An 11,738-nucleotide genomic window follows, 5' to 3' on the forward strand; every position below is an offset into this window, starting at 1 on the left:
TCAAAACTATTAAGAGCAAGACGGATTTCTGTAACTGGACAGATAGTAAGTAGGAAATAAATACTATCTCCCAGATAAAGAAACATCCCGCTCCAACAGTTAAGGATTGTCCTGGCCACGTCCTTACAACTGGTAGGGATAGGAAAGGTATGTTAGTCCAACATTTACTTCAGAGAGATGCAGAGAACTCTACGACCCCTCATAAATGTCTCGGGAATTTAGGAATTATGTTAGTAGGGAAGGTAAGCCATAGGATACACCCAGTCAGTGTTGCTGGCATATGTAGATTTTTTTTTATAAATTTGAAATTGCTGTCTGCTGGAATAAAATGAAGATATAACATGGTGAACTCACCATCGTTGTTACATTCGTAGCTGAATAATAGGAAGGAATTATGATGTGTTGAATATTTTTTTTTTTTATTGATAGAGGGGAAAACCCGCGGGAGTGAAAATAATGTAACTACCTCTTCTCCCGTAGGCACAAAACCTCTATGTCTTTTCAAGTTAAATCATAATCAGCTACAAATTTCAACAATAAAACATTTTTCAAGTGGAAGCAATAAAGTTAGCAGATTCAAGATGATGGATGAAATGTAAGATAGATGGTGTTCAATCAGGGACTTAATCACTTGCTTTAAAGTCGTCGGATAACGCGCACAGAAAGCACTTAACACGCGAGTACTTATTCGGGGTGAATTATGTGGACTGTATTTAATCGTTTGCAAGGTATAAAATAATCACGCGACGTGTACTTAAACAAACGACTGTTCCTGTGAAAGGTTTATTGCGGACTAACTTATATAAAAATTCTAGGGACCTACACCACTGCGTGCGATGTTTTTTTCTTATCGGTTTGCTACCTACACTCGGCCCTACCGTTGATCGTGAAGCGATCGATATGGTACGGGATAGATTGATAAGGGACATTGGGCAGAATAGGTCAACTATATCTCCTACTGTTCATCTACTCGGGTCACTCATGATCGAGTGAGTGATCTTGCAGTGGTATGGTTTTTTTCTCTAGGTAGAAACCCGTGAAAGTGGTGACCGGTGCGAACATACCGGCCGCCTTGAAATGCCTAGTTTCAACCTACATTTATACATCGATAGCTATACAAAACAAAAATCTCCTATCTCCTAACATGCAAATCAAAACAAACGTATGTACACAAATAACAATAGATATCACTGTACTGCAGCTGCTGGAATGTATGCCTCTTTCGTCTGTCTCGTCATCGGTCACACGGCCTGTGTGGTCGATGGATGGTTGGGGATCGTCCATGGATTCCTCCTCAATTCGACATCGCTAGTTGACCCTTCGACCTCGGATGAGGCTATCTTCGACCGGAATTCTCTAAATAAGATGAAAGGCGATTTTTTAACAATAAATTACAAAGATCAAACGACTTCCCTGGTCCGCGGAGGCCGTCCGCCTCCGCTAGCGCGGTTGCGCTTCCAATGAACCCGTCGAGTAACCATCAGATGATGAAGAATTGCCTTCAGATCGGATGTTTCAGGGCTGTCCAAGTGGAATTTGGTTGTAGTTGACTCTTCGGTATGATTTCGAGGGTGATCCTTGGTCGACAGTTGATGATGACTGGTAGATGAAGGGCAGAGGAACACGGCGGACATCAGAAATTCGGACGTGCGGCTCCAGCCGCGGCGGAGGAACTGGACTATGGACGACAAAACATTCTCTAAGCTTTTTGACCGTTAATTGAAAAACAAAGACTTAACTGGTACGCGGAGACCCGCAGGCCTCCGCAGCGCTCGAAAGCGCTCGATGAAGAAGGAACTAATCCTTCCCTAGAGCTGATGTTGCAGTGGCTTCATTGTCCCGTATCGGCAGGATACAAATTTTGGATATCGCTCGTAGGAACTCTCCGTCCTTCGTGCGAACCTTAACGACGCGGATGTTGCCGTCCTTTCCCGGGTGGATCTCTACTACTCGTCCCATGCGCCACTTGAGGGGTGGTGTGTTATCCTCACATAGCAGCACCATGGTTCCGATGGAGACGTTGTTCCGTTGCCTGGTCCATTTTGTTCGAGCTTGCAGATCAGAAAGGTACTGAGTCGACCAACGCTTCCAGATGTGTTGAAGGAAGTTCTGCACTCGCTGCCATCTCGAAAGCCTGGTCTGATTGAGGTCTTCAAGTGACGGTTCTGGAATTTCTGTGAGTGGTCTTCCCACCAGAAAGTGACCAGGAGTCAGGATTTCCATGTCGTTCGGGTCATTCGAGAGTGGCGTAATCGGCCTCGAGTTGAGGCAGGCCTCGATTTGCGCCACCAGAGTTGCCATTTCATCAGATGAAATAACCATGTTTCCAAGGGTACGCTTCAGATGTCCTTTCATCGACTTCACGGCAGCCTCCCAAAGCCCACCAAAATTTGGAGATTTTGCCGGGATGAATTTAAAGTTGATATTGTCCATCGCCGTCTCTTCAGCTACTGTCTTCGCAAATTCCTGGTTATTGAACAGTTTCCGTAGTTCACCCAATTCACGCCGTGCCCCGATGAAATTCGTTGCGTTGTCGCACATGAGGATTTCTGGACGTCCACGGCGTGCGACGAATCTTCTCAACGCAGCGATAAAGGCCTGACTGGTGAGGTCTCCCACGACCTCCAGGTGGACAGCCTTCACTACAAGGCACACAAACACGGCGACGAAGCACTTAATCGGTGCTCCTTTTCTGTACGGGTACTGGATGTAAAACGGACCACAGTAATCCACTCCTACTCGTAAAAAAGGGGGAGCTGGAGTTACTCGTTCCGATGGTAAGTCTGCCATGAGTTGCTCGTGGAGCTTCGGTCGAGCACGAAAGCATTTCACACAGCGATGAATGACCATGCGTGCTAGGTTTCGAACAGCAATTGGCCAGTATCTTTCCCGCATGCTGGCGGTCAGTAGCTGTTGTCCAGCATGGAGATGCTTGCGGTGATAGTCAGTGGCTATGAGAACAGACAGCGGGTGTTGATTGTCAAGAACAATTGGATGTTTCCGGCCAGCCGAAATGTTGGCATTCGCGAGCCGGCTGCCGACCAGGATTAACCCGTTTACAAAGCGTGGAGTGAGCTGGTTGATCATCGATGTAGACTTGACTTCACCATTCTTCTGCAGTTCAGCGAGATCTTCGGGGAAACTTTCCTGTTGGGCAAGAGCTAGCAGCTGACGCAGCGCTTCTTCTCGCTCTTCATATCTGATGAAACCTACTCTACGATCTAAACGGTTCTTGCAGTTGTGGGCGAATCTTCGGATGAGAGCTACTAATCGGAGAAGATCGTTCAAAGACGATCGTAGACCGAAGACTGGACTGGTCTCGATCACTTGAGCAGCGGCTGACACAGTAGTTTTTTCTTCAAGAAGAGAGGGATCCAGGTGTTCAGTAGTGATTGTAGCAGTTGTCGGCCAGGATGTCTTATCCTGCCGAAGCCAGGATGGTCCGTGCCACCACATTTGGTAGTCCTTCAGTATATCAGGCGTCATTCCCCGTGATAGAACATCCGCGGGATTCTCTAACCCAGCGATGTGGTTCCAGATTCCTCCACGAGAAATGTGTTGGATCTCTGACACCCTGTTGGCCACGAACGAAAATTTGACGATCATCGAGTCAGTCCAAAAGTATGGTTGAGCAGTTATCTTGATACTTTGGACGACCTTCTCGAACAGATGAACGCCGGTGAGTGCGGATGACAACTCCAATCTCGGTATGGAGGTTTGTTTCCGCTTCTTTTCCAAATCTTCAAGTGGAGCTACCCTGGATTTTGCTGTAAGCAGCAAGGCAGTGACTGATCCATTGAATGAGGTGCATCGGAGATAGATGCAGGCACCGTATGCCTTCTTGGAGGCATCACAGAACATGTGGAGTTCAGCGGAGATGGTATCGCTTCCAAAGGCGACCCATCGAGGGACTTGCAGCAGTCGCAATCCTGCCAAACCTTCTCGAAATTCTCGCCACCAGTTTTGAAGCTCTTCGGGAAGAGTATCGTTCCAGGAACACTTTGTTCTCCAAAGATCCTGAAGAAATACCTTGGCTTGGACTAATGTAGGTCCTACCAGGCCTAAGGGATCGAAAAGCTTTGCGAAATCGGACAATATGATCCTCTTGTTGAGCTCAGTAGCAGGATTCCACTGAGGTACAGTGAATCTGAACACGTCCGATCGGGGTTCCCACTTCAGTCCGAGGGTCTTGACGATGAAATTCGAAGGTTCGAGGTCCAAAGATGAGCGTTCATCCCGCAGATATGGTGGGATACTGTCCATGATCTCTCGGGAATTTGAACTCCACTTTCTTAAGGTCAGTCCAGCCGTGCCCAGCACGTGGATGAGGTCTTTGGATAGCTGCACTCCTTCTTCGATGCTGTCGACGCTCTTCAGCATGTCGTCTACGTAGAAGTCGTAGATTATGGTGTCCGCTGCGGCAGGAAAATTTCCTTTCTCTTCCTCCGCCAGCTTCTTGAGGCAACGCGTTGCCAGATATGGTGCTGAAGAGGTACCGTACGTTACGGTGGTCAGAACGAAGATGCGAAGAGGTTTTCCAGAATCGGCCCTCCACACAATGCAGTGAAGAGGATGGTCCAAGCGATGCGTCTTCATCATCCGGTACATCTTCTCGACGTCGGCTGTTATTGTATATTTCCGCAGGCGGAAGCGAAGTGTTATTGAGTTTAGGTCCTCCTGAACAACAGGACCTACCATAAGGACGTCGTTTAGCGAGACTCTTGTGGTGGTTGCGCAGGATGCGTCAAATACGACACGCAACTTGGTTGTCGTGCTGTCCGGCTTAATCACCGCATGATGCGGTAGGAAATAAGCAACTGGAAATGTACTTAATTCCCGTGGTGAAATCTCACGCATGTGCTGCATCCGTAGATATTCTTCAATGAATTCGGTATACATCTTCTTCACTGCTGGATCTGCATCAAGTCTTCGCTCCAATGCCATGAAGCGACGAATGGCTATAGACTGCGACTCTCCTAGACGATCCAGCATGAATTGCTTCTTGGGTAGTTGGACGACAAATCTACCACTCGAATCTCTCGTTGTCGTCTTCTCGAAGTGTAGCTCGCAGGCTGATTCTTCCAGCGATAGGGTGCTGGTGGTGCGACACGATTCTAGCTCAAAGAACCGTGCTAATCCTTCTTCAATGTTCTCAGTGGCACAGGATGACACTGTCGTTAGGGATGTTGATACTTCCGGACTGCCTCCGGAAACGATCCAACCCAGCAGCGTGTTCTGCAAGGTTGGGCCAGTATCTCCAAGCTTGATCTGGCGTTCTGCAATCATCAACTCCAGATAGACTTCCGCTCCAATTATCAAATCAACTGCTCCGGACTCGTTGAACGTCGGATCCGCTAGGATGATCTCTTTCGGAATGTTCCACGATCGAATGTCGATGCTTCGTGTGGGTAGATCGACAGTGACTCGAGGCAACACATGGAACTTCAAATTTGTCACGTAATTAGTGACGAGCGAATGAACTTCAGCGCAAATTGCTTGAGCAGAAGCAGTGCGAGACCCTCCAATTCCAACGATTGGCAGATGCTCACGAGTTCTTTTGAACTTGAGCTTCTGAGAAATGTTTTCAGACATGTAGCATCGCTGGGAGCCAGAGTCCAGCAATGCACGAGCGAGTAAAGAATTGCCGTACTGATCATATAGATTGACGACAGCGGTAGAGAGCAAAACAGTGTGTGGTACATGTTGTGTGTTTACTAAAGGAGCAGTGTGGTAGCTTGTACTGGGGCCGTCTGTGGCGGGAGTGTGTGAATGAGCATTACTTGCATTTGTGGTGGAATTCGTGGTAGATTCCGGGTGGCTTTGTTGTGTTTGCTGAGTGTTTGTTGAGTGACCGTTAGGTGTCGGCTTAGTTTGTGGTGGTTGCGTGTTTTGTCCTTGTGGTTTCTTATTTGACTGATTCCCTTGGAATGGTCCAGATCTGTTCTGTGAATTCGCGGTGGTCGATGAGTTCGCGTGAAGCAACGAATGATGACGCTGGCCACATTGGTAGCACGATCCTCTAGTGCAAAATCTTGCGATGCGTGCAGGAGACAAGCAGTTCAAGCAGAGCGAATTTTTCCTCACGGCATCGACCCTTTCCGAAATTCTCATTTTTGAAAACTTCGCACACTTAAATGCAGAGTGCGCAGATTCTCCGCAGAATGGACAGCATCCTGATGACTGGATACCTGCATGACTAGTGGAAGGACGAACTATTTTCCTCGGTTCAGCCTGGAATTGCCTTCCAGGTGAGATAGACTGCAACACCGAACAGTGACTCTTCAGGAACTTGATTAAGTCAGCATATCGTGGGACTTCCTTAGAATTATAGTGGGACTCCCACTGGCGTAGTGTTGTGGGATGTAGACGTTTGCAGAGCATGTACTGCAGCAACGTGCTCCAACCCTCCGGGTTTTCACCAATCTTGGACAGCCTTTGCAGGTTTTTCTCAAACCCATTTACGAGTTTACTCAACGACTCGTAATTCTCCTGCCGAAGTGGCTCTAGGGCGAACAACGAGTCCAAGTGGGTCATCACCAACAACTTCTTATTCTCAAAGGCATTTTCCAAGGCGGTCCACGCAATGGGGTAGTTGGCAGAGGAAATCTCGATCGATGCGATCTCCTGAAGCGCACCACCGATGAGAGACGTTCGCAGGTAAGTGAACTTATCCATGTTAGACAAGCCAGTATCATTGTGGATCAGGTTCTTGTACGTGTCTCAAAAAGTGACCCAATCCGAGATTCTTCCGTTGAAGGTGGGCAGTTTCAGCTCTGGGAGCTTCACCTTGGACTGTGGTACAGCTACAGATTGATGCTGTTGAACTTGCAGTGCACTACTTGATGTAGATTGAAGAAACCCGAACATAGATTCCTTCAAGCGGTACACTTCATTCTCGAAATCTTTAATTATCTTCGAGTTCTCACGATCTTGTTGTCTCTGGACCCTGACTTGCCGTTGCAATCTTGCTTCCTCCGTTTCTTCCGTTTCGTCCGTGGAAATCTCATCATCGACGCCATCAGTGATCAGCTCAATGCGCATCCGAATATCGATGAATTGTTGCCAGATATCATCCAGCCTGGCTATGCGCATGTCCAAAGAACGTCTATCAGCTCCATCGTTAATCGATTGGACAAACTCCTTAATGTTGTCCAAGGAAATCCGCATGGCACGCTCCTGCTTGTGCAGCAGCCGTAGATCATCGGTTGCTGGCATAATTGAACACTTTCACTATAACTTATTACTTCACCCGAATGCGATACTCGAATCGACCACGCGGTATTGACTGGACAATGAAACCAATTCAAAATGGGAGATCAAGAACAAGGAAAACCAACCTACAAAGCGGACAAAGCCAACAAGATGGTGGAATGGTCAGGGCTCAACTCAGCTTCAAATAAATTGGACGCCACAAATTTGATCATGCAAGCAATTTGTATAATATTTATTCACGGTAGTAAATCGATTTTTCATTTCACTTCGATTGGCTCATGCAATTTTTTTCCCGCCGGCGTCGGTCTCACATGCAACAGAGATCCGCGCCACAGACAAACCTGCTCAGGGCCCTCAGTACTTATCCTGATATCGCCTAGCAAATCCGTCTGGATCCGTCGAATCTACGATGGCAGGTTCAACTCCGTCGTAGCACTCTCCGCAGGAACAGCAGCAGCAGCAGAAGGATGATGGCAGCAACAACAGACGATCGATGGCAGCAACAGCAGCAGCAGACCACCGAACCACTTTAGCCTTTAGACACCCGTGTCCTATTGTTCTCCCTTATGGAGAATAATCAGCGACCACGCGGTGGCTAAACAGTCACTTCACTTTCGCGTTTCCCGACGATCCGGTTCTAGCGGACCAAAATGTTCAATCAGGGACTTAATCACTTGCTTTAAAGTCGTCGGATAACGCGCACAGAAAGCACTTAACACGCGAGTACTTATTCGGGGTGAATTATGTGGACTGTATTTAATCGTTTGCAAGGTATAAAATAATCACGCGACGTGTACTTAAACAAACGACTGTTCCTGTGAAAGGTTTATTGCGGACTAACTTATATAAAAATTCTAGGGACCTACACCACTGCGTGCGATGTTTTTTCTTATCGGTTTGCTACCTACACTCGGCCCTACCGTTGATCGTGAAGCGATCGATATGGTACGGGATAGATTGATAAGGGACATTGGGCAGAATAGGTCAACTATATCTCCTACTGTTCATCTACTCGGGTCACTCATGATCGAGTGAGTGATCTTGCAGTGGTATGGTTTTTTCTCTAGGTAGAAACCCGTGAAAGTGGTGACCGGTGCGAACAGATGGTATGGCAGAACTCCCGCTGAGGTGTCTTCAAGGTTTCATCGCGATCGGCATTAATCTGAAAGATACAAATTATACTGCAACTAATTTGCTAATATTTGCATACTTCTACAATAGTGTAACTTTCAAACCAACAAGACCAAGTAGATAAATAAACTTGAAGGGTTGAGGCCTCGATCGCAGTCCTAAAATAAGGGTGTTAATTAAACTGTAATGTTCTGTAAAAATAAAATAAAATGGTCAACCGATTTCAAATTCAATTTGGTTGATGTAGTGTTATACGGTAGATGATATTGAGGAGAAATTATTTAGTTATACTGCATAAAAAAATAATAAAAATAATTACAAAAGATAACATTAGTATTAGCATTAATCAATATCACAATAAACATAATTAAAAGTATGCAAAAACTGAAATACAGTGTAACCATGATTGATGTTTTGTTTATGTGGAGTCAATGTGAAAGTAAATGATGGGATGATTTCAAAATGCTATTTATCATCTTATTTTAACGATGCTGTTGGATTTGATATTAAATAAGATTTTATATGATGTGAGATGGATTGTAATCATGTGCAGAGAAAAAAAAAATCACCTAGAAAAGAAGGTGATACTTAAACATAAATATTGCTAATATTAATATGTAAGTTCCTATAGAAAATGATCTAATACGAGATGTAATTTGAAGCTTGTTTTTGAAGATCCAACATATAAACATGTTATTAAAGGCCCTCCTATCAAAAGTTTATCATTTGTAATTTCTGGTATTTATTATTAACTATTTTTGTTTATTCTTATGATACCTACTTAAAACACATTACAAACTAGTATAATATTTTAAAGATGAGTTTTGGGTAAGGTTAGATAAAGTTTAGAATCGATTTACACTCATATCTATTAATAAGCTTATAAGTAAGTTCGTATAGAAATGATCTAATACGAGATGTAACTTTAGTGCGTTAAATTTGAGGTTTGTTATTGAAAAAAAAAATGAAAATCCAACATATGAACATATGATTAAAGGCCGTCCTATCAAAAGTCTATCGAAACTAATTTTTATCATTTGTAAATTCTGGTAATTATTATTAACTATTCTTATTTATGCTTATGATACCTACTTAAAACACATTACAAACTAACTAGTATAGAATTTTAAAGGTGAGTTTTGGGTAATGTTAGAAGAAGTTTAGAATTGACTAACACTCATTTCTATTAATAAGCTTATTATATAACTAATTGACATTGACATTGACAGCGTCGTTGTTTGGCAGACGAGCATTACTATTGACATTGACATGAATAGAAGTAAATTCGGTAATCTTCGCAGCAGCCCTAACGATTGGAACCAACGTTTAACTTTTGTCCACAAAATATTAAACGTCTGCTCGAATCATCAAAGGCCGCTCCGCCAATTGACGCAACATCAATACACAAGACGAAGTCCAATCTATACCTGACGTATGCCGGACGAACCTGAATAATGGGATATACCTACTCTCTTAGTGCCCATTAGACTGATGCAAAATCCAACACTTCCGCTCCACAGCGCTCAAACGGCCCCAGATCGGGCCCCGACTAGCCCCTAAAACCGGAACCCATCCGGTAAGAGAAAGACACGGCACCAACCGTCCAAAGTCTATATGGAAATTACTATGGGAAAACCAAACATTCTGCTCATGTCCATCCATCAATTAACCATATCGCTCCGCTTCAAAAAACGATAACTGAGCCTGAAGCAAACTCTCTCAGCCACAACTCTGTGTAAGACCACTTTTCGATAGACTGTAAGCATCAAAAGCTATTAATGATCCAAGCAACTACCGCCCCATGATTCAACTGTCCAGCAGGCAACACTGGTGTTTCAGACGCGTAGAATAGAGCACAGCATCATGGCTACTATGTCACACTGCAGAACACAGTGTCGCCCACAAAACAGCAGCCCCATGCCACAAGACTATCAATCCCTATATTCTGCAAAGTTATAGCTGAGAAAATTCTCTACAAGAACAGTTACAGAGCTTTTGAACAATGCAACACGGAAAAGGCCAGAAGGCAATAAACAAGAAGTCCGGATATCCCACAGCAACCCCCATACAATCCTCCAACGGCCTGCGCCAAGCCAGCCCCCCCCCACTAAACGAGTCCAAACCCCGGGAGACCAATCCGGACCCGACCCGGGACCGTCCGAACACTGCGGAGCAAATATGTCAAACCCATCATGCAGAAAGAGCTGTGATCCAAAATCTTAGCGATGCAGTCTCCGAAAGATAGTGAATATGCTGTTGAGTTTTATATGCTGATGGTTAGATAGAGAGTATCCTCATTCGTCATCTGTTTCAGATTCGGACAAATTGTATATTTCTTTGAGTTTCGTATCCAGTTTTTCTTTGTCGTCTGCCAATTCGTACCATTCCTCAACTGGTATGTTCTCAAATCTCCACATACTCTGAGCAATCGTATCCCACCAAGTAAAAGCAGGTCTACCTCTCTTTTTGTGTGGTAATCTATACTCCGCAGCCAGCTTGAGCAAATAATTCTCAGGTCTTCTTATAATGTGTCCCCAATACCTTAACTGAAGAATCCGGATCCACTTTGTTATCGATCTGGGACCATCTTTTGAAGACGAGTTATCCTCCATCTGACACAGTGACTTAATTTGACCGTAGATTTGCTTTTGGTACCTTCTCAAAGATTTCCTAGACCGCTTCGTAAGAACCGTGGCTTGCGAGCCATACACCATCGTCGGAGCTATTACGGTTTCATATAATAATGAACCCAACTTCTCTGATGGCTTTCTTTCCTTAAGAAAGTCTAAGATGACTTTCGAGGCAACAACAGCGTCTCGATTTCATAATAGTAAATATATGGAGTAAAAAACAAATAATCCAGCATTGAACTATTCTTAAATAAATGTAATCTATGACCCGGAATTTCATTATTTTAAATAATTTGGCATTATAAATAAAATTACATTTAAGAAATTCATTGTCATCTATATGATTAATAGGTTTTTATGGTTTTTCAGCGTTTCTAAGGATGTTTTGGCATTTTTAGGGCTGTTCGGTTATTTAATCTCAGTACCAAACTTGTTCTGCCAATATGGCATTTTTGAGGTCAGTTTCAAAAGTCTAGGACATTTTGACCTTTTTATGTCTATTTTGGGTCATTTTAACAATTTTGGACCATTTTTGGCGTCATTTTTTCTCGTTTTTGCTTTTTGAAGTTTAAGGCCATGTTTGGCGTTTTGAAAAATTTTAGGTCATTTTCGGCGGTATTTGGTAACGTTGGAATTTTAAAATCAGTTTGCAAAGTTCAGGTCATTTGGACAGTTTTGGTTTTGGTAACTTAATAACATGTTTGAACATGTAAAATATGTTTGTTCGTTTTTTTGGGTGAATTAGACATGTTTGGTAAGCAGCTC

General features: G+C 44.1%; 1 protein-coding gene across 1 annotated transcript; it reads right to left on the bottom strand.

Moving 5' to 3' along the window:
* Positions 1-1,797: 1,797 nt before the first annotated feature.
* LOC135702313 (uncharacterized) lies at positions 1,798-6,675 on the bottom strand. The gene is made up of 2 exons (XM_065223343.1): positions 6,386-6,675; positions 1,798-5,398 (listed from the first exon to the last, which is right to left on the bottom strand). Exons 1-2 carry the CDS (start codon positions 6,673-6,675, stop codon positions 1,798-1,800), a joined length of 3,891 nt encoding a protein of 1,296 aa, XP_065079415.1.
* Between the last annotated feature and the right edge of the window lie 5,063 nt (positions 6,676-11,738).

The sequence above is a fragment of the Ochlerotatus camptorhynchus genome, unplaced genomic scaffold, assembly GCF_037179485.1.
Source record: "Ochlerotatus camptorhynchus isolate MF236.1 unplaced genomic scaffold, CSIRO-AGI_Acam_v1.1 ptg000191l, whole genome shotgun sequence".
Classification (NCBI taxonomy): domain Eukaryota; kingdom Metazoa; phylum Arthropoda; class Insecta; order Diptera; family Culicidae; genus Ochlerotatus; species Ochlerotatus camptorhynchus.